Raw genomic sequence first — 22,306 nt, forward strand, 5'->3', positions numbered from 1 at the left:
GTGACCCAGGAGCCTGCTGGCATCAAAGGCAGCCATCCTACCCCTTTCTGTTCCTCTTCCCTTGAGACATGAGCGGAGTATGTCTGAACAGGAGAGCCAAAAGCATGCAGACAAGATGGGTCTCCCTAAGCAGAGGGCATGGCCAGCTCTTCTCCCGCAGTGGGCTTCCCTCTGGCCGGGGGCCACAGAGGACAGCCTTTCCCAAGCTTCCTTGGGGTTGGCGGGTCTTCTGCAGCCAGAGGAGCTGGGCAAGATCACCTGGAGGGGGAGGGTCATGAATGGAAAGGATTACTCACTCCCTGGCAGGGCTGTGGGTGGCGGAGGAGAGGGTGCCAGCTCCAGCAGAATGAGCTGAGCAGCAGACACAGCCGGGAACGCATGCAGCTGAGGCCAGCCCAGGCCTTGATTCTGTGGGCCACCTTCCACCCCACCTTTGCTCACTCAGCAGCTGACTTCTGCTTGGCTAGTAGCCAGTTCAGTCTCTGCAGGGGGGGGGGGGGGGGTCTGTGCCCTTTTGCTGTTCTGGAAGAGCTGAGGGGGAATACCAGCCGCTCCCCAGCTGTTGCAAAGGGCAACATGATGGTGGTGCCAAGACTGGGCCCTGAACAGCCTGCTCTGGTGCCTTTGTTCTGTGGCCACATTGCCCAAAAGCACCCCCCACGAGCAGCTTGGCGTGGCTGCTACTCTCCTTCTGGCCAGCTAGATGATGGCACTTCAACCTGCAGAAAACGAAACTACGCAAGCTCCACAAGAACAGCACAGCACTGAGAAGAGCTCACCAGCCCAGCCTACATGGGCCAGTCCTTGACTGGAGCGGACAGCCCAGGCCGAAGCACCTGGAATGCACGGGAAGGGTGGCGCTGCCCTGGTGCCACCTGGCCCCCCCAACCCTCCCCTGCTCAGCGAGGACTGGCTGCCTGGGCACAGCCCCCAGGCAACCTGGCTGGCAGCAACAGCCTAGGCTGAAGGTCAGAGGACCGGCAGCAGCTGCGGCTGGGTGTCCGTGGGGGAGGTGTGATGGCTCTCACCAGGCCTTGGCAGAACTTATCTTGTCACTCTCCGGCTGGGCTAAAAATATGCTCCAGAAAGCTGGCTGCCCTTGGCCTCCAGCACTGGCAACAACTTGTATCGCAACCTCCCCTCCCCTTCCTGAGGCCACAGGACCCCTTCTGGAAGTCGGTGGCTTGGACCAAGCCAGCAACTGGGGCTGCCTCCCCCACCTCATTCCAGCAAGTGCCCAGATCTTTCACCCGGCACTCCCCCCTACCCCTCCCTCCCTCCCTCGGCTGAGCAGCTGTTCCCAAAGCCGCTGCTGGAATTCCTACGAACAGCATTTCGCTTCAGTCACTGAAATAACACCGACACGGTTTATTGGGTTCCTCTCGCTCACACTATTTTGTCCCTGTTCATTTCTTCTGGGTTATGGTTTTCTTTTTAAAAATCTAAAATAAATTACAGAATTAAATAACTTGGACAAATCCTCTCCTGTCTTTCCCCCAAAGCAAAGCATTAACACAGGGCTGGATCTGGGCAACAGAGATTCAAACCACACTGCTGGGGAGTCACCAGATGGCACACATGGCAGGCCTTGCCATGGCCAGGTGCTCCGGTTGGGGCCCAGGCACTGGCTGGCTCCTCTCCCCAACCCAGAAGCTCCCACCCCAACACTGTTCCCCCTCTCCGTCTCCCCCACACTTGCAGGCCCCTTGCCCTGTGACAAAAGACAGGCGGCGGCTGCTCCCATACCAACAAGGGCTGTCCTGGGTGGCTTCAGACATGGGTGGGGTTGCCCAGATAAGGGTCTGTCTTGGTCATATGCAGCATCACAGTGGGGGCCTTGTAGTGGCTGTGGGCGCCAGTGCAGGTCCCCCCACTGCAGGGCTTCCCCCTAGTCCTCAGCCCCAGCTTCCTGTTGCACAGGCCCTGCCAGGTCTGGAGTGTTTTGGAGCTCCACACCCAGACCCCGCTGGTGATGCCCACCACCAGCGACATGAAGATCTTCAGCATGAAGATGGCCACAGTGGGCACGGAGGCCTCCAGGGAGCAGTCCAGGCCCCGCCGGCCGGGGAGGGCCGCACAGCCGTGCTCCAGGGCCCGCAGGTGCCAGTAATCCACATTCAGGCGCTCGTAGAAGTAGCAGACAATGACGCAGGTGGCCGGGACGGTGTAGAGAATGGAGAAGACCCCGATCTTGACCATGAGCTTCTCCAGCTTCTCGGTGTTGGTGCCGCCCGTCTTCATGACCTTGCGGATGTGGAAGAGGGCCACGAAGCCCGTCAGGATGAAGGAGGTGCCCACCACCAGGTAGCAGGCGAGCGGGACCAGGACAAAGCCCGTGAGGGCGCCGGCGTCCATGCTGCCCACGTAGCAGAGGCCGGTGAGCTCGTCGCCGGCCACCTTGCGCATGGTGAGGATGACGATGGTCTTCATGGCCGGGACGCCCCAGGCGGCCAGGTGGAAGTAGCTGCTGTGGGCCTCGATGGCCTCGTGGCCCCACTTCTTGCCGGCGGCCAGGAACCAGGTGAGGGTGAGCACCACCCACCAGAGGGAGCTGGCCATGCCGAAGTAGTAGAGCAGCAGGAAGACCAGGGTGCAGCCGGCGCTCTCCAGGCCCTCCTGGATGAGGAAGGGCTGGCCGTGCTCGCGGTCGCGGTCGCAGGCGATGCTCTCGGCGCCGGCGGCGGCGCGGATGAGGAAGGCCAGCGAGTAGACGTTGTAGCACATGGAGAGGAAGATGATGGGCCGCTCGGGGTACTGGAAGCGGCGCGGCTCCAGCAGGAAGGTCAGCACCGTGAAGGCGGTGGAGGCGAAGCAGAGCGCGGCCCACACGGCCGTCCACACGGCGGCGAAGTCCTTGTCGCGCCGCGCCCAGTACACGTCCACGCCGGGCGCGCAGCGGGGCGCGCAGGCGCGGCCGCGGCCCACGGCGCGGAACTTGTCGGCGTTGGCGCAGCGCGGCGGCGGCGGCGGCGGGGCGGGCGGCGGGCGCGCGGGCCGCGGCGCCACGGGGAGCATGCCCTGGCCGGGGCCGGGGCCCGGGCCGGCGGCGGCGGCGCTGCTGGCGTTCTCGGGCGCCTCCATGCAGAGCGCGTGCGGGTCGTGGCGCGTGGGCAGCCGCGCGCAGTCCAGCGCCTCGGGCCAGCCGAAGTGGAAGTGGCGCATGACGGGCGCGCAGCGCTGCCGCGCCGCCTCGCACATGGGCCTGCAGGCGGGGATGCCTCCGCGCACCTGCTCGGCGCACAGCGGCGCGAAGAGCGAGCAGAGGAAGAAGCGCAGCTGCGCGTGGCAGCCGTAGGCCACCAGCGGCGCGAACTCCTGCAGCTGCAGCGCCGCCTCGCGCTGCCGCGCGTGGCCCAGCAGGTTGGGCATGCGCGTGCGGTTGTAGCCGATGCCGCGGCACAGCGGGATCTCGATGGCCTCGCAGCGCCCGCCGCCCTCGGGGCCCGGCAGCTCCAGCGCCGCGCCCGCGCCCAGCAGCAGCAGCAGCAGCGGCGGCGCGCCGCGGGCAGCCATCCTCCGGCCCTAGCCGCGCCGCCTCCGCATGGCGCCTCCGCCGCCCGCCCGCCCGGCCGGACGGACGGCCCCGCCGCGCCGCGCCGCCTACACCCGAGGGGCGGGCCCGGCACACCCGCGCGGGGCGGGGCGGGGCGGGGCGGGCAGGGGGCGGGGCGGGCGTCTGCTTCCCCCCGGGCTGCCAGCCTTGCGCCGCGGCTGCTGCCGGACTCCCCGGCCAGGGAGGGCGGGGGACTCGGGAAGAGCCGCGGCCGCGGGGGCAGCCCGCCCTCCTCCGGGGCCGGACGCGGCCCTGGTGAGCTTGCGCCTGCGGAGTCCTGAAGAGTTTGGGGTCAGGACTGTGGAGGGCGCCCCCGCCTCCGCGGGAGAGCCGCAGGTGTCTGGCAGGAGCGGGGCCTCGAGCGCAGTTCGCTCCCTTGGCGGCCCCTGGCCTGCGCCCCTTGGAGCCCGGTCTGGGGTTCCCCAGTCTGCGGGCCTGCTGCGGGCCTCCGGCTTTGGGGCTCGCTCTCCGGGTGTTTTCCTCTTGCTGCTGCCTGCTGACGTGAGCAGCTTTCGTAGTACAGACGTGGCCTGTAAAATGTTCTAAAAGGTGGCGCCCCTTCTCTTTCCAGCCCAGCGCATTGCCCCCCTCCCAGCCGGCCACCCCAAAGGCAGCTCGGGGCTCTGGTGTGCACGTGCACACCCAGCTGCAAAGGGGGCCCCTCTCAGCTCTTGCTGACCCTAGCGCCTGGCCTTCGGGAGGAGGACAGGCTTTCTTGCCCCAAGGGAAGCATGGGGGGGTGGCCACGCTGCCCCCCTTGCGGGAGAGAGGGAGGGAGCCCTGGGGGGAGGTGAAGAACTCAGCCACATGGATCCTTGGGAGATAAATTTATCTTCCTCTGGAATTTCACAGAAATAGATGGCACAAGGCCCCTGGGCTCCGGTTTCAAAGGGCTACCGGAGGCCTGTGCCTGGAGCCAGCCAGCCAGCCAGCGAGGGAGGGAGGGAGGGAGGAGCGGAGCATAACGACCCCCAAAGAGGCAGTGTCCTCCCACCAGCATCATTTGCACCAGAGGGTCGTCCAGGATCTGGGCTGCATGTACACAGAAGGGAGATGGGGGGTGGAACTATAACACTGCGTGGTGTACACTGGGGGGAGGCTGTCACGTTTTTGAACGTGTCCCTCTGTGAAGAAAGTCTCTGTAAACAATGGAACCCCAGTTTCCTGGCCCCATGTCTTTAGTCGCCAACTGGAGGCACTCTTCCACCCCAGCCGCCAGGCAGAGGCTCTTACCTACCCCAGGGTGGCTGTCCTGCTCTGCCCTGCCACAAAGCAACAGGCACATGTTCTGGAGGTGCTGGCTTCCTGGCCTGGTCACACTCTCTCAGGCGAAGGGCTCAGCCAGACTGTAAGCGCCTGGGGGCAGGGGCCTCTTCTCTCAGTCTGCGTGTGCACCCCAAGGAGAGGCATCATGTACATCAAAAGAGACCTGGGAGCACACACACACCCCCAACCGTGCAAGCCTCTGGCCCACTCATCCACATGTGACCAGAGCTGTGCTCCATTTGCGTCTGGAGGTGTTCTGAGGGCCATCTGAAGTTTTTTCCAGCCCTCGACACCATTCCAGATATTTGATGTGGCTCTCTGGCCTAAAAGTTTAGAGACCCCTGGCCTAGACAACCACAGTGTGTGGTACTTGGGCCTGTCACCAAAGATGTCCCAGAAGCTACAACCAGTCAAAAGTGCATTGCTGGTTGGGGGCACAACCCACAGCCAAACTGTTCCCAGGCACAGCTCAAAGTCTGAGAGGCAGGTCCGCAACTCTCAGCTGAGGCTTTGCTGGGCATTCAGCTGAAGGGGGGAGACAGGGGTACAATGTGTGTGACCCCCGTGGCTGTACAGGAGTAGCAGAAGAGCTACTGCTTCCCTCCCCTGGGGCCAGCATGCTTGGGCACTGTGCCTGACAAGTGAATGGCACAACTTTGCTGCATCAGCTCCTGCCTTCCTTCCACCGTAGGGATGGTTGCAACCTTGGCAAGTGCACAGCTGCCTGCCTGCCAGGGAAGTACAGCCAGAGACCAGGCCTGTTGTGAGTGCTATGACATAGCCCGAGAGTGCCCCCTACTGGTGGGACAGAGGCTGCAGGTACCTCCCGCCAATCCACCCACCCCCTTGGCCAGCGGGACATCCTTGGCCCCTGCCCACAAGGGGACAACCGACTGCAGCCCTGACCCCAGCTCCTGCCTCTCTGTGGCTTTCCAATGAGGGGCCTCCCCCAGCTCCAGCCAGCCTTGGCTTGCACGGCCATTCATTGCAGGCCCCCCTTTTTCAGGGGGAGGGGCGAGTTTCAAGGCAGGCCTCCCTTGCTGCCGTTCTTGGCCATCCCATGCAGCAGTGGTGGCAGGAAAAAGGGAGTGGGGGGCTCAACACAGACCCCTCTTTCTTTGCCACCCCTGCCCAGCAGCTGGCCTGGCAGCCAGGCCTCTCCCTGCACAAAGTGACTCCTTGTTCAGCCTTCCCAGCAGTCGGCGCAGAGAATTTCATGGAACCAGCTCCATTTCCTGGTGGAGTTTTATTACATTCCCAACAGAAATAAATAAATAAATAAATGCCTGGCAAGAGAAAAGCAGGCAGGAACCTTTTGGCTGCGAAGCACAGGGCTTGCTGCTGGAGAGCATCCCAGGGAAGAGGCCCAGTGGCTGGGGGGGGGGGAGGGCAACGCACCTCTGCACAAACAGCCAACCGCCTTCGCCCTGGGCTCCCGACTCACACGGGACAATGTGCCACCTCCAAAATCCTGCCAGCCCCAGTGGAAAAGAGCCAAGCCTCTCCCCAAGGAGCACAAAGGGAGCCATCATCACACCCAGAGAGTCTTCCCAAAGCAGAGAGGGATGACTGGCAACTTGCAGCCCCAGGGAAGGTCCTCTCTCAAGGGGGGGGGGAACAGTCCGCCCAGGCCTGGGATGATGGAGGAAGGAAGCTCCTGCTTCCCTTCCAGAGATGCGAGGGTCCTTTCTCAAGACCCTCCTTTATTGCATAGGGAAAAGATTGCTCTTGCCACTCCTCCTTCCTGCTGCTGCACCGTCAGTGGCCACGACTGCATCAAGTGCTGCACATAAGAACAGCCCCACTGGATCAGGCCATAGGCCCATCTAGTCCAGCTTCCTGTATCTCACAGCGGCCCACCAAATGCCCCAGGGGGCACACCAGATAACAAGAGACCTCATCCTGGTGCCCTCCCTTGCATCTGGCATTCTGACATAGCCCATTTCTAAAATCAGGAGGTTGCGCATACACGTCATGGCTTGTACCCCGTAATGGATTTTTCCTCCAGAAACTTGTCCAATCCCCTTTTAAAGGCATCCAGGCCAGATGCCGTCACCACATCCTGTGGCAAGGAGTTCCACAGACCGACCACACGCTGAGTAAAGAAATATTTTCATTTGTCTGTCCTAACTCTCCCAACACTCAATTTTAGTGGACTATCTTAGCACATCTCTTCTGAGCAAAACTGGCTTCAATGACCCCCTTCTACCTGTTGCTTTGTTTCCCTAAACACAGGGATGATTTCCCCCTTTTAACCCCCCCCCCGAACAAGTTGCCATGGCTGGACACAAGAAAACCAATGCGGAAAAAGTGTCAAGCCTGCAAAACCCAGTATTGACTGCTTGCTTGGTAATCCTGCTCTTCACCCTCTGAGAAAATAAATATTGATTTAACAGAACTCAGCACTTTTGGGTCCTGCCAGCAATGCCTGAATATAGCTCAGTGGTAAGAAATGGATCTTGGAAGGAACAGAGGAGAAAGAGCAGTGGGTGTGCACCCCACCTCCCAAAAGCCCTGCACCAAAGGCGGTGAGGCGCTCTTCCCCCTAGACAGGGACTGGGCATTGCTGCTGGACACACCTGGCCTTTCACTTGAAGGTTGGCATGTGCTCCCCCCCCCCCCCGCCCTTGCCTGCTCTTCAGCAGGAAGGCGTGTTTAGTTGCTGGAGGGCAACCTGGCTGAGGAGGGCCGAGGAGGGCCTGGCTGGCACTGCCTGCCCTTGGCTCTCCCCCACCCCACTGCAGGCTGAGCCTACAGCAGCAGCAGGGGGGGGCAGTGGCATTCAGGGTGCGGCAGGCAGGAGAAAGATCCATGTGCCCAGCAATGCGCAGGGCACCTGACCGGCATCTGCATTGTGGGCTGTTGACTCTCTGGAGCCGCTGGGTCGGCATTCAAAGCTCCGTGCTCAGGTCTGCTGCCAGGACAGGCTGCTGGCACCAGGATGCCAGAGTTGGACCATGGCAGCTGCTGCAGTTAGGGGTGCTCCAAGGCTTTCCTGGGCTGCGATAGCAAGATGCCCTGTCCAGCACCCCTTACGCATTGATGGGCCAGTGAGCCCCAGGCGGTGCTGTCACCACCTCTCCTCCTCCTCATGCTTGACTTGGAAGGGAGGGGGGAGCAGGGCAGATGGGGAGCCTCTCTTCTGCTCTGGTCCCCTCTTACTTAGTCCAGCAAGGGGGAGGGGGTGCCTGGCCCCAAGCACGCACTCTCAAACTTGCAATCTGGGGAGAATACTGGCCTGCCTTGCAGGGTCCTTGGAAGGGCTCCTTCAAGAAGCCCCGCTGAGTGCGCAGAAAGTGCTGTGCAAATGCTCCAGTGCTGCTGTCCTGGGGGGACAATGGGGGCACCCATAGGATGGGAAGCCCAGCAGCAGTGCATCGCTTGCAGGCCTTTTCCAAACTGTATCAAGACACCCCCCCCCCCCCAGGCTGCAGAGGTGAGCCATCGCCCAGGACATGAATCATGAACCACACAGTTGACTCTAACACTTCCTGGGCAACAGCCTGCCTGCTAATTAGTTGAAAAGAGCACCCAGCTGGGAAGGATGAAAAGCATTTTTGGTCCTCTCTCCCACAGCACACCAGCCTGCACCCTAAATCAGAAGCTGCAAGCCACAACCGGGGCACCCCCCTCCCCGTCCCAGAAGAGCACCATGGCACAAGCCCCAGAGGCAGAGGCTGGAGCAGCAGCTGGTCAGGGTCACCTGCCTGGAATTCTGCAGTCTGCAGGGCCGAGGGACTAGCCACCAGGAGGCAGCGTGCTCAGGTTCTGGAGGTCTCAGCCTGGTGCCTGGGTCTGCACTCCTGCCGTTGCCAGGAAGACACAACCAGGTCTTCCCAATGCGGGGTGACAGGATTCCCCACATTCACACAGGGCTGGGCTCAGATTCAGGCATCTGGAGCAGAAGGCAGGCGCAGCTCCTCCTCCCTTCTTAAAGGCATCAAGGTTCTAACCCTCATGCTGGCAAAGGAGCCTGAAAGCCTGCGGGCAGGACTGGATGATCTCTCGGGAGCCACCACAAAAACTGGCCAGGCGCTTGAGAAGCAGAAGCCACCAGAAGCCCAGGACCCCATGAAGAGCAGCACTGCTGGTCTGCCAGCAGTCACTGAGGCTGTTTCAGTCTGCAAACTTCTGTCTGCAAAATTCAGTTGGCTCCAAGCCTGAGAGAAGGAAAACTCTGATCCCAAACCTCCACTGCCTTGTGGCTACATCCAGTTATGGAAAAGGCTTCAGGAGTCAACCTCAAGGCAAAATCCGGAGCTGGAGTCCTTGAGGCAGTTCATGGCTGAACACAGTCACATTCTGGCAACTCCTGCGATGCTGCTGGAACCAACAATATTGGCTTCTGCCTTTCCATTGGACCATTTCAGTGACGTGGAGAGGGGGGATTTGCTGCATGGGTAACAGCCTATCCTCCATACCTACTTTACCCAGGCTTCGCGCACTGGAGAGGACACTCTGTTCCAGAACCACTATTCAGAGCGCGAAAACCATAGTCTTCTGAGACTGAAGGATGCCAACAAGCCTGGTGATCTCAGGGAGCAGCTCCTGTTGGGCCCACTTTACCTGGCTCTTGAGAGGGAGCCTCTGAGAGCCTCCTCAGCAGTCACTCTTTCAGAAAGAGACTGGGCAGCCCCCCCACCCCACCCCGTGAACTCGCTGGAAGCATGGGCTATGTCAGAATGCCAGATGCAAGGGTCTCTTGCACACCAGGATGCAGGTCTCTTGTTATCTGGTGTGCTCCCTGGGGCATTTGGTGGGCCGCTGTGAGATACAGGAAGCTGGACTAGATGGGCCTATGGCCTGATCCAGTGGGGCTGTTCTTATGTTCTTAAACTACAATTCCCAGGAAGCCTTGCAGGTCTCTTGTTTTCAGGTGTGCTCCCTGGGGCATTTGGTGGGCCGCTGTGAGATACAGGAAGCTGGACTAGATGGGCCTATGGCCTGATCCAGTGGGGCTCTTCTTATGTTCTTATTGAGAGAAGCACCTTTTCCCTCCAGCGGGATGTGACTCGGGCTGTGGTGTCCTTTTGCCCAGCAGCACCTCCTTGCTGTGGGCTACCCCTGCTACCCTCGTGGTCTGGATTGGGCAGGTCAAGAAGTGAGGAGGCAGCTGGGCTTGAGGGTCTCTCACTGCACTGCATTTCCAGGGCATGCAGGGAGAGGACCAGAAAGCCAAGATGCACACTGCTTGCCCACTGGGTGCAGCCCATCCGCATGTGTCAAGGCCAGGGCAGGGCCAGCTTGAGCCCAGCCAGAAGCCCATCTCCTGCAGCACCACTGACTCCAGCTGGTAGGCTGTCCTCCAAGGCCCAGAGATACTTCCAGCCCTGCTACCAGAACCCCTTCCAAGGGGAAGTAAACCCAGTCCTGCCACATGCAAAACAGGCCATCCGATGCTCCTTCAGCTTTTCCCCTGCTAACTGGTTAAGAGGCACTTTTTCAAGTGAGTGCTCCTCTTTTATTTAGCAGGGGGAGAGTAACTGGCCCACCTCACCCCAGCAGTGTCTTTTCTAGTGGCTGTCTGCTGGTGTTGCATCTTTTTAGATTGTGAGCCCTTTTGGGACAGGGAGCCATTAGATATTTGATTTTCTCTGTAAACCGCTTTGTGAACTTTTTGTTGAAAAGCGGTATATAAATACTGTTGTTGTTGTTGTTCAGCCTCCCCTGCAGATGCAGAAAAAAGCCCCCAGAGGTGCAGCACCTGAGGAGCTCCTGCATGTCTGTGCCCACAGGCCTGTGCCAAAGAGCTCAGGGCGCCTGCACAGCTAGGGCAGTAGAGTGTCTTGCCAAGTGCCTGGGTGATGCTGAAGCAGGCACCGTGGAAAGGGGCTGGGTTGCGCAACTTCAAAATCCGCCTCTGGATTCCTCCTTGTCCATCGCTTTTGAACAGGAGTGGACCAGGAGCAAGACAATGGCCAAGGCGTTTCCAGCCAGGCAGCCGGCCACAGGCCGATGCATCATCAGCTCACGGGGGAAGAAAGGAATGTCTGTCTCCACTGCCCGGGCCAACCCTCAGGTTTCTCACTTCCTGTCCGCGGGACTTCCCAGCTCCCGAGCGCAGCAGCAGCATAAAGGGACTTTGTGCGCATTTTCTGGAAAAGTGGGAGATGGGGGAGAAGCGGTTTTTTTCATGTTACAAGAGAACGTCTCTCAGCTCATAATGAAGCACACAGTATATTAAGAAGGAAAACATTCCGCCTGGACTGGGGAGGGAGAGACAGAAGCCCTTTTCACGGCGCCCTGGCCACAGCAGAGCAGCCGCTGCCAACTCCAGCCGCTCCCCGCACAGCTGCTGCCAACACAAACGCCGGGGCGGGCAGTGCAGGGGAGCACTTCAGCCAGCCCCACGGAGGTGGAAGTTACCGGCCCAGGCTCCACAGCCAGGCTGCAGCTGGCGCCACCAAGCGCGTGGCTCCACTCTGCCTTCCGCACAGGGCAGCCCCATGCCAGAGGAACCCCCCGGCTCCACACTGCTCCTTCACAGGCCTTTGCTGCAGGCGGCTGCCTGTCGAGGAGCGGGACTGGGAAGAAAGCACAGGAGCAACCAGGGAGGCGCTGCCTGGAGGGGGGTCAGGCCTGCCCAGCAGAGGGAGCCTCCCCCTCCTCGGAGGCACAGAGCAAGCCTTCCTCCAAGTCCAGGTGGGCCGGGAGTACCTTCTCCTCGGCAACCCCTCACCCCGTGTTGCGTCAGTTTGCTTCACAACCCCAGTACGCTCTAGGAGAGCAGGGAGGGGCGCTAGCACAGAGGCACCCATGGCGGCTGGGGTTAGACCAGGCCCGGCGGGCAACGAAACCCCTTTGTGGAGAAGGGGTTTGAGCAGAAGGGGCAAGGGCGGAACAGAGTGCGTGCTGAGGCAGGTGGCCTCCAGCCGCCAGGGGACAACCAGCAAGGGCTGCTTCCTGCAGGGACCCTGTTGCACCTGGCTGGCCCCCACGGAAAGAGGCAGGTGGATGCTTCACAGACCTGCTCAGTCCTGACCCCCCCCCCCGCCAATTCTCTGTACGTCTTGACTTGCTTCAGCACCCCCGAAGACATTGGCCACTCGGGACATGCACACTGTGAGATATGCGGAGTGGCTGTGCCGCTCACGGAGGAGGACTGGAGAGCAAAATCGCAGGCTGCTGGAGTGGAAGGGACTGTGGAGGCCCTCCAGTCCAAGCCCCTGCTCAGCTCAGGTACTGACGGCATCCCTGGCAGACGGCCATCCAGCCTCTGCTTGAAAACCTCTCAAGTGCTTCCTCGTATCCTGCCTCGGTCTCCTTGCCTGCAGCCCAACCCACTGGTCCTAGTCAAGCCCCCAGAAATTCCTGGAACCTAAACCCTCCCCTGCAGAACTCGTACCAGTGGTGGCAACTTTGTTTAGGCTCTGCAAGCCTAAAAACCCAGAGCTTGGCCTTGGATATGGAAAAACAGAGCCAGGCTGTTCTGGGCAGGGCAGGGCTCATAAGGAGGGGCCACTGGGGACAGGCGAGGGGCGGAAGCGGGTCCTCCTCTGTCCCCTGCTGCCCACCACGGCACCTCCCAGCCTCCAGGCACCTGCAGGGGCCCAGGCTCAGAGAGACTCTGCCAGCACTTGCCGTTTCCTGCACGCCTGCCAAACATTTGTTCTTCTAGCAACAAAACAGGCACCCAAAGGCAGCAGGTCTCAGGAGCCACAGGCAAGGCTGCAGCCCAGGTGCTGTTGCCAGTCCCGTGTGGAAGGCAGCAGTTTCCACAGGTGAGCTGCATGTGTGGAGGGATGCAGAGCCCAAGCCCCTGAGCCACAGCCACACACCTGCAAGTGGAGGGGGACTGCAGGGCTTGCAAGCAGCTGCTCTTCTTCGCGTCTGCGTATTTTACTCCGTGTTCTGCTTGCTGTGGAAAACAGTGCCCCCCCCCCACTCCTGAGCTCCTTCCTGTCCCCCTCTGGCTTCAGCAGCACCTCCTGCTCAGACTCTAAGGACATCACTGCCAGGAACCAACCCTTTCTGCAGAAGCAGAGGCTCTCCTCCAGCCAGCCCCCACCTCTGTCATCACCAGCCTCACCATCGCCCTCCAGAGGCTGACTCGGGTGATCCTCTCTGGCTGTGGATGGCCACTGTCTCTGCGCCCCACTGGAGATGGAAAGAGAACGGGCAGAAGAGGGTGTCCGGAGGAGCCCACCCCACCTTTCTGAGTCCAGGGAGCAGAAGAATCAGGGTGTTGCTTGTGGGCACAGCAGCATTTGCCAGACACTGGGCAGTCTCCTCCCCCTTACACACACACCCAGCTCTCTCCCCCATCCCATTCTTCTCTTTAAAAAGCTTTAACTGTTACCCTGCACATGCCTGATCTGGGAAGCTAAGCAGGGTCAGGCCTGGTTAGTACTTAGATGGGAGACCGCCTGGGAATACCAGCTGCTGTAGGCTTATACCAGAGTCTCTCGAGACTGAAGGAGGCCAACCAAGAGGCAGACCATGGGCTCAGGTCACCCATGCAACCTGGCTTGGTGGAAATGGCAAGGAGCTCAGTCCACACAGGACACCAGCTTCAAGATGCTTCTGTCACAGTGGAGGGTGGCTACAGTATTAACCCTGCACTGAGGGAGACCACAAGAGGCCAGGGCCACTAGATGGCCTGCATGGCACCCACATTGGCCCCCCTTTCAAGGCACACACAGGGCAGCTGCTCCTGGCCTGGTGGAAAGCTCACCTCTCAGGCCGCCCATCCTCTGTGGACAAATGAGCTGGCACCAGGCTCACAAGCCTCTTCCTTGCAGAAACAAGTTTATTTTGCACAATCCAAAACACAAATTTTCCAGGAACTTTTTTGAATCAAGGCAAAACTCCCAACCCTCCGACATCCAACACCCCACTGAAGTTGTGGGTGGGACAGGCAGGCAGGCAAGGAAAACAAATTCTCTTGCAGCCAAGGAACTGGTCACCTGCGGCTGGAGGAAGGCAGAGTTCCCTTCCCCCACAAGCAGAGGACGCTGGGAAAACCTCGTCCCCTCAACAAAGAAGAGTGTCAGGTCTTGGACTCCAAATAATGCAGCCAAGGAACAGCACCTGGACAAACCGGGGACTTCTAACTGCACACATTTCTGCAGCCCCCAGGAGTCCAAGCGGAGTGGACACCTCCACACCTGTTTCCAGAACGCTGTTGTGGGGCGTGCCGATGTGGGCCTCCCTCTCGTTAGGGCACCTGGTCTTCCTCCTGCAGAATCGGGCTCTGAAAAGAAGCAGCACATCAGAACTCAGAACTCCTCCTCGCCCTGCAGTCAAAAGCGGCAGCAGCGCCACCTGCTGTCCCAGAGGCGCCTGCAGGGAGCGCACAGGGACTTCGGCAGCCTCCCACACGGCCACCAGAGTTTTGTGCTGCATTCGCTGCACAGCCGGACTGGGGGGCAAAAATCTTTACTGGCCACAATGCTTTGGAGACCCAACCTCCAACTTTCACACCAGAAGAACCACAGGCGTGCAGCGCCGTTCACGGCTTCTGCGTACCGCCAGCAGCCCTTCTTTCTCCACGGCCTGCTGCCATTGGTTCAGGCGAGAGAGGACACTGCTGCCCCTGCACACACGCAGCACAGGCTCTGGCCTGACCCCAGACCTTCTTGCTGTTGCTTTCTGGCACACGGGAAGTGGTCAGGATACCACCCACAGCAGCAGCTCCTCCTCACAGCCCTGCTGTTACCTTCGGCTCCACTTCTGCTGGGGGAGAGCTGTGGGGGCCAAACATCCTGCCGCACATTTCCTTCTCCTTTGCCAGGTACTCCCCGTAGCAGCTGCAAAGAGAGCAAGCGCTTTGTCCGGAGACCACCAGCTCTTCCTGACCGGACCTGGGCATTGAGGCCAAAGCCTGGACCTGACACCGCTACCTTGGGAAAGGCCTGTCGCGGTCGGCTCCGTCCAGTCCGTTGGCAGGCCAGGCCAGCCATGGAAGTGGGAGCCCAGTTCAGTGACTTCAGCGTGCAGCCTCTACCAGTGCCGTTCCTGCCTGCCGCCCTGGAGTCCTCGCTTGATTCCGCATGCTCCGCCCAGCCTGCACATTTCAGTGTGGCTGGTGGAAACAGGCAGGAGGCAGCAGGCAGAGGGAAGGGGGAGTGCCCTGCCTCCCCCTGGCTGGGGCAGGCAAGAAGAAAGCCAAGGGGGAAGTACATGGTCAGTCGCTACCTGCTGCTCCCTAGCCCCTGTGCTGCTGGCCAACTCTAGCCCTGGCCAACTCTAGCAGCAAGGGGCAAGTCGAGGAGGGGTGCCCCGCCCCCTGTGCCTGCCTGCCAACACCATCAGTGCACCGGCCACCTTCCTGGGACCCAGCCCGTCCTCCAGAGGCACAGCCAAGAGCAATCACAGGGGCTCGGCTGCATCCTCCCTCCCACCCTATCGTGGTGGCGGCAGCAGCAATGCTGTCCAGAACCTCCCCGCTCTGAGGCCTCAGGCGCACATTAGCAGGCCCTGGCGCAATTTGGGACTCGCTGCCCCCCAACACCTAGCGTGGCCTGTGATGACAATTCAGTCATCAGAAGACAGTGATGACCACTCAGCAGCAAGGAGGAAGCTCAGAGCCTTGGACTGCGAGGGGGAAGTGTGCGGGTCCTGCAGTGAGGGCTCCCCCACCTGGCCAGCTGCTTCAAGGCTCTGTTGATGTCTTGGTTGAAGGGCTGCTCCCGCTGAGCTCTGATCAGGAAATCTCGTGCCCTCTCATAGTCCGCCAGAGACAGGCAGGCCTGCAAAGTGGAAAGAGAGCGTCGCAGGGGCCAGGGCAGCCCCCAAATGGGGCACACAGCCTGCTGGCCTCCTCCTGCTAAGCGAAGGACACCTTCAATGCCAGGCAAGCAGCCCAGGCACCACCACCCCAGCACCGGCTGCGATGGCAGTGCTCAACACGTGCACTGGAGTTCACACGAGAACAGTTGCTCCCGGCCTCTCCTGAGTCCCAGGGAGCCCTTCCTGCCTCTGCAACACTCGGCCTGACCAAGGAGGAGCTGCCTGGTCTGCTGGCACTGCTGTTGCAGACAGAACCAAAGTCTGCCACAGCCCTGACTGCCGACTGCACCCTCAGGCCTGGCCGTCCTTCCCAGCATTCATCCTGCCTCCTCACCCCCATGGAGGCACACACACGCCTTTGCGCACCAACGGTATGCCACACATCTAGCTACACAAACTGCGTGTCTGTGACAACAGGAGGGCATGGCTTCTGCCCCTCTAGCAGGGGGCCCATGGAGTGCCTTAAAGGGACATGTGCAAAGCGTCTGGCTTGCTCCTTACTGGTCAGATACCTCAAGCTAGCAATGGAACCCAAAAACAGTCCTCACCTGGCCACACCTGAACAGCGCCTTGGCGTTTCTCCGATCGAGCTCCAAAGCCTTCTCCCCATAGGCGAGTGCACGGGCAGGGCGCTCCAGCTTCAGGTACGTGAAGGACAGGTTCAGGAAGACCAGCAGCTTGGCCGCATCCACTCTGGCCTGCGCAGCCTCTTCCGCAGACACCCTCTGCAAGACGGAGGACGCCTGGGCAGGGACAGAGGGGGGATGCAGGGCCTCTCCCGGGCTCAGCGTGACCTGGCTGTGGGCCTGCGAGACTGGCAGACATGGCAGGCTCCCATGGGAATGATTTCAGCAGGTTCCTATGACTCAAGGGCTGAGCTCAGTCCCAACCCCTTATGTCAGTGCTTTCCAACACTGGCATAGCGGTGCCAGTGGGACGTGTGCTGCATCCTGCAGATGGATGTCCCTCACGGAGGCCTCCTCAAAGCAAGGGAATGTTGTTCCCTTACCTTGGAGCTGCAGTGCCCTGACGTCAGTGCTGGAAAGGACTGCGCCCAAAGTACAAAGTGCTCAACATGGGTTGACATGCAGTGGCCCACTGAAGAGGCAAGGGGGGCCTTCCTGTCTTCTCCACTCAGGGTGGCTCTTCCCAGTCAATGTGCCAACATCCCTGACTGCCACCTCCAGCCTTGCAACATTCCAAGCAACTCCAGGAGGCGATGAGCCCAACCTCCCCACTTGGCAGCCATTCACATGCGTGGCCAAAGACCGGCCTGCAGCCACTCCACCTCGCCTCCCCTGCACACACCTGCAGGCCCCACGCTGCACCTGAGGGTGGGCAGGCAGTGCCAAGCAGAGAGCGAGAGAGAGCATGCACGAGTGCACGTGGGAAAAGGATCAGAGGACTGGCTTGTGGGGTTTGGAGGGGGCTGGAGTGGGCCTGCCACCCACATCTGCTCTCAAGGCTCACCCCCTCCAGCCACGCACCCGCTTGTACCGCTCTCTGGCATCCAAGAAGTGTTTCTGGCGGAAGAGGTAGTTGCCGAACTCCCGCTCAGTGTCAGCCACCTTCAGCTTCACCTGCAGTGGGAACCTCTCCTGTTGCTCCTGAGCAGAGAACCCCCCGGGAGGGGGGGGGGAGAGAGGCATCAAAGGCCACGTGCGGACATGTTCCCGGTGGAGCATGGCATCGACAGGAGCCCTTCTGCTGATGCCCCAACAGACGGCCTGCCTCTCTCCAAGGAGGAGGAAGTGCTGAGGGAAGAGAGGGAGCCGTGGAACCAATGAGGGCCTGAGAACCTCCGTGGTCCTCTCTGCCGGGGAGAGGCACCTGCACACCTCAGCAGCAGGCTGGGTCACTCACAGTGTTCAGGTCAAAGAAGCGGTCGGATTCTGCTGAGTCCAGGAAGTCCAGAAGCTCAACCTCAAAGAGTACCGTTGCATTGGGAGGGATCAGGGGAGGGCAGCCGACCCTCCCAAAGGCGTAGCGTGGCTCAAAGAGGAATCTGGCCAGCTCTCCTTTCTTCATGGTGAGCAACCCAACTTCCATGCCCCCCAGTGTGATGTCTGCAAAGGCAAAAAAGGGCACGATATTCACGTGCTTATTTTAAAAATTCACTGTGAATGCATCACAGCCCACTGGGCTCTGCTGGCAGCTGCCGGAGGCCCTGAGCAGAGAAAGAAGGCAGGCAGCGAAGGAAGCCACAGGCCTCTGAGCTGGTGCAGAACGGGGAGACAGGGACAGAGGACCCTGTCCACGGCCTGAGAAGGCCCGGTACGCGTGGTGTACCACCGGGGCCTTGGAGAGGCTTTTCAGGACCACTCTTCCCTGCCTGGACTCACCTTCGCCAAGTTTCATGAGCCTGGGATTTCGCCGGAAACAGTTTGTGTCAAAGGGCCTGTCCATATTCTCCAAATACCCTGAAAATTTCACTGAGAAAATCAGAAAGGAGCTGTCAGTTCTGGCTGGCAACATTCAGCGCAGTCTTTCCATTCAGACCAAGCAGTTCCCTTCCCCTTGGAGCCTGGAGAAGAGCAGGGCCTGGACCTGGATGCTCATTCCAGAACTGGTGGCCAGAAGCCTCACTGTGCAGGCCAAGAGGAGCCCGCCCCCCAGCTGGCCTGGAAGCACAGTTTAAAGCGTTGGGGAACCTCACAGAGGTTTTCCGGACACAGTTGGAGGTTGCATGAGGCTCCATGAGCCTCAAGTGAGTGGGGGGGGGGCGGATTTTTTTAGTAAGGGGGGACGGTAACAGCCCATGGGGGGCGCTGTCACGGACCTTTGCCCCGGGCGTAGGGCTGGGGAGGTCCACTGCTGGTTAGACTCTTGGTCACCAAACGGAGTGGATCCGAGTCTCAGAAAGACCAACCCATTTTCTAAATCTGCCAGCCTCACCCTGTTGTTCAGCAACAGTGAGCAAGACCTTGTTGTGGATGTGCCTCACCAGTGCCCAGACAGATCACCTCACTGAGCACTGCCCAACATGGCTTCAGGCTCTCCTTTCCTATTCCAGAACAAGAGGACAAGTGTAGGGAGGGGGTTGCTGTGGCTGCACTTGGCCAAGGTCCTCTGGGTGCCACGGCCAAAGGGCTCTGATGATTCCTGGGCTGGGGCACCTCCTTACGAGGAAAGGCTGCGGCGTTTGGGCCTCTTCAGCCTAGAAAAGAGGCGCATGAGGGGGGACATGATTGAGACATACAAAATTATGCAGGAGATGGACAGAGTGGATAGGGAGATGCTCTTTACACTCTCACATAACACCAGAACCAGGGGACATCCACTAAAATTGAGTGTTGGGCGGGTTAGGACAGACAAAAGAAAATATTTCTTTACTCAGCACGTGGTCGGTCTGTGGAACTCCTTGCCACAGGATGTGGTGCTGGCGTCTAGCCTAGACGCCTTTAAAAGGGGATTGGACAAGTTTCTGGAGGAAAAATCCATTACGGGTTACAAGACATGTTGCGTATGTGCAACCTCCTGATTTTAGAAATGGGCTATGTCAGATGCAAGGGAGCACTCCAGGATGAGGTCTCTTGTTGTCTTGTGTGCTCCCTGGGGCATTTGGTGGGGCCGCTGTGAGATACAGGAAGTTGGACTAGATGGGCCTATGGCCTGATCCAGTGGGGCTGTTCTGATGTTCTTATTCTCCTTTGCTCTGGAGGTGGAGAGGGTCTGCTTTGGAGGGGACCACAACAGTGGGCTGGCAAGCAAAGCTAGGCCCCCGTGGCAGAAAACTGAGCACACAGGCATTGACATCTGGCAGTCCTTGCCTGCAACACAACCATCCCTGCTCAAGGCTGAAAGGAAATCAGACACTATCAGGCAGGAATTAGCCACTGAACACGCAGTGCTGTTTCTGGAGCGACACGCCTCAACGCGCAGGGCTGCATTACCCAGCACCGAAGCATCCAGAGGTACCACATCTCCAGAGCCAGCGCGAACCACCTCCTTCAACACTCCTCGGTCCCCAGTAACATCCTGCATCCGCTGACCCAGTCGGCTGTAAGGAGACTGACAGCAGCAAAACAAACATCAGCATCCAGTTGCATTTTTCACACACATCTTTTCACACCCTAATGTTGCACCCAGACATTTACACAAAACCAGTTTGTCGGTGCTTGTTTATTAGGGGTGCTGAATCAGTGAAGTTGTCCTTTGGTACTCAGGGTCGATTCAGGGAGGGGGCATTTCCTTGACTTGGCTCAAAACCTGGCCTACGCTTATCCCTTGGGACGGGGACGGCCATGAACCTCGAGGAATGAAATGGATTTCTCTGGAAACTAGCAGCCATGCACAATCCCCAGCACTTGCGAACCAGGGGACAGCACAACAGGCAGGTGGGAAAACCAGGCTGTAAGAGCCCGAAAACATTTTGCGTAAGAGAATGTCTCTACTGTCCGTACTGCGCATTAAAAAACAATGATCTACACGCTTTCTCACATAAATGTATCTTAAAAAGCAGCTTCCTTTAAAAAGGAAACACAAGACCCAGAGCTCCCAAGAATGAAGGTCTGCGCATGTGGTCCTAAGGCTAGTCTGCAAGAACCAGGGTGGATCAAAACAAACAATTTTTTAAAACCTTTTAAAAAAAATACTTTTTGTTTACAAAAAACCCCTGATGATAGTGTTTTTTAATTTAAAATATAGCTTGTGGATCTCATTATGGAGTACAGTCTAATTCTTTATTATGAGACAACATAGGCATATTGATTTTTTTAAAAAGTTTTCCAAGTGCATTCCAGAATGTTTGGACTGGGGCCTCAATGTTATGGGGTTCCACAGGCTTTTGCGCAGATGATTTAGGGGTGAATCTTCCAATCCACCCAAGTACTGAATCTAGAAGACACCACCAGAAAACGAAGCGCTCTCAAACTGGGTTTGTCTCCAGAGACCAACAACTGCCACAGAGTTGAGAAAAGACCTGATCAGCGCAATTTTCTGACTGAAGGAAGTCACCTGTGACTAGACCTTTTTCCCCCTCCAACTGCCAGGATTGCTTTCAAGACTCCTGGAGCGAAGCTGCTGCCTTGAGGGTGGCAACCCCACCACCGCCCCTCTGCGACTCTGGGCAGACAAAGCTAAGCCCCACCACCCGCCTCGGAAAGTGCAGACAACAGAGGCTGGTTGGGAGTGGAGTCGGGCACACCTGTGGTTTCAAATAAAACAACTGAAATGTCTCTTGGGGGGTGTCCTGAAAGTAAGAAAATCTTCCAAACAGTCATGATGAGCCTGTTAGATGGATCTTCTCACTTTTTATGCCTTCATAAATATCTGCTGCAATCAGACAGCTCACAAAATCATTCGTTTTGGGATGTTAACTGCCAAACAAATAGAACATTTTTCAAAATAAGTCACTGCTTAAAGCACACAATGCAACCGGCATCTCCAGGTTGTGACAACAGTGAATTTAGGCTACAGCCAGCAAGAGTGGACTTTTTGTTTAAAAAGCCCAGCCTGAGAAGACTTTCCAGGCAGCAACTTCCATCCAAGCTGCCCTGGTGAGAAACTGGTTGCCCACGCCAAGCACGTGTGCAGACCCGGGAGGTGTGGTGGGTGGGGAGGCAGTTGAGGCAGAGCCTCCTCACCAGCGCCCTTTGGAAAGCACTGCCACTGTGTGAGGCGCTCAAGTGCTCAGAGTGGTGCCTTCTGAAGGACTCTGGTGGGGAGGCTCTGCCTCGCTTTAGCCCACCCTGTGCCTCCTGCAGAGCCCTTTGAAGCACTGCTGCAGCCATGTGGGTAAAAAGTGCTTGAGCACTTCACATGGCTGCCTCGCTTGCCTCCCCACGTGTCTGCCAGTGGACATCCCTCTGAGCATGTGCAGAGTGCCTTACCCTGGGAAGGGAGCCAGGTCTGGACCTAGTGGCAGGGCGGTTCTGGGAAGAGGGAGAGAGAAAGGCCTGAGCCCTCCGCATCCTCAAGAACACCCCCGTTCTGCCTTCGCAGGTGGCGGGGGGGGGCAGAGACGCTCTGCGCATGCTCAGGGTCCACGTTCTCCACACGGGCCCTGCGGCGCTCTGCACATGCTCACTCCACTCTCCAGGAGGCGTTCTGTACGTGCTTGGAAGCAGCGCTGCGCAGGCCCGTTCTGGGAAACACTTCGGAGAGGCGCTCTGCACATGCTCAGATCCACGCCCTCCACCCCCGCCCGAGGCGCTCTGCACGTGCTCGGAGCCCAGGAGGCCCGGCCTTGCTCGGCCTCACCCCGTCTCCCCCTCCGCCGCCTTCCCGCGCCTGAGGCCGGACCCCGTTGGGCCGCCGCTCCTGCTCCTGCTCGGCCTCCATCGCTCCTCCGCGCCAGGCACTCCGCGGCCAGCCACGCCCTCCGCCGCCGCCCTCTCGCCCAGCCCAGCCAGGGAGGCACGCTGGAGGCGGGGCGTTGGCTTTGCACCCAACCTGCTGTTGGTCTGTGGGACTCCTTGCCACAGGATGTGGCGCTGGCTCCTCGCTTGGGCGCCTTTCAGAGGAGCTTGGAGGGATTCGGGGGGGGGGAAGCCCATCACAGGTTGCAAGCCCTGATGGGTAATTAGCCTGTGGAACTCCTTGCCACATGGTGTGGCGATGGCACCTGCCTTGGGTGCCTTTCAGAGGAGCTTGGAGGGATTCTGGGAGGAAAGCCCATCACAGGTTGCAAGCCCTGATGCGTAATTAGCCTGTGGAACTCCTTGCCACAGGATGTGGCAATGGCATCCGGCCTGGATGCGGTGGCGTAGCTGGAGGGGGACAGAGCAGCAAGTCCGGTGGGGAGGCTCAGCGGGG

General features: G+C 59.3%; 2 protein-coding genes across 2 annotated transcripts; both read right to left on the bottom strand.

Annotated features, from left to right (window-relative positions):
* Positions 1–1,353: 1,353 nt before the first annotated feature.
* On the bottom strand, positions 1,354–3,513 carry FZD9 (frizzled class receptor 9). The gene has a single exon (XM_066636499.1). The coding sequence runs from the start codon at positions 3,511–3,513 to the stop codon at positions 1,771–1,773; it is 1,743 nt and encodes a 580-aa protein (XP_066492596.1). The 3' UTR covers positions 1,354–1,770.
* A 10,385-nt stretch (positions 3,514–13,898) lies between these two features.
* Positions 13,899–21,832, bottom strand: FKBP6 (FKBP prolyl isomerase family member 6 (inactive)). Its single transcript, XM_066636500.1, has 9 exons — positions 21,752–21,832; positions 19,444–19,561; positions 17,893–17,982; positions 17,414–17,616; positions 17,038–17,157; positions 16,099–16,293; positions 15,401–15,510; positions 14,478–14,568; positions 13,899–14,012 (listed from the first exon to the last, which is right to left on the bottom strand). Exons 1-9 carry the CDS (start codon positions 21,830–21,832, stop codon positions 13,977–13,979), a joined length of 1,044 nt encoding a protein of 347 aa, XP_066492597.1. The 3' UTR covers positions 13,899–13,976.
* Between the last annotated feature and the right edge of the window lie 474 nt (positions 21,833–22,306).

Source organism: Tiliqua scincoides, chromosome 8 (genome assembly GCF_035046505.1).
Source record: "Tiliqua scincoides isolate rTilSci1 chromosome 8, rTilSci1.hap2, whole genome shotgun sequence".
Taxonomy (NCBI): Eukaryota; Metazoa; Chordata; class Lepidosauria; order Squamata; family Scincidae; genus Tiliqua; species Tiliqua scincoides.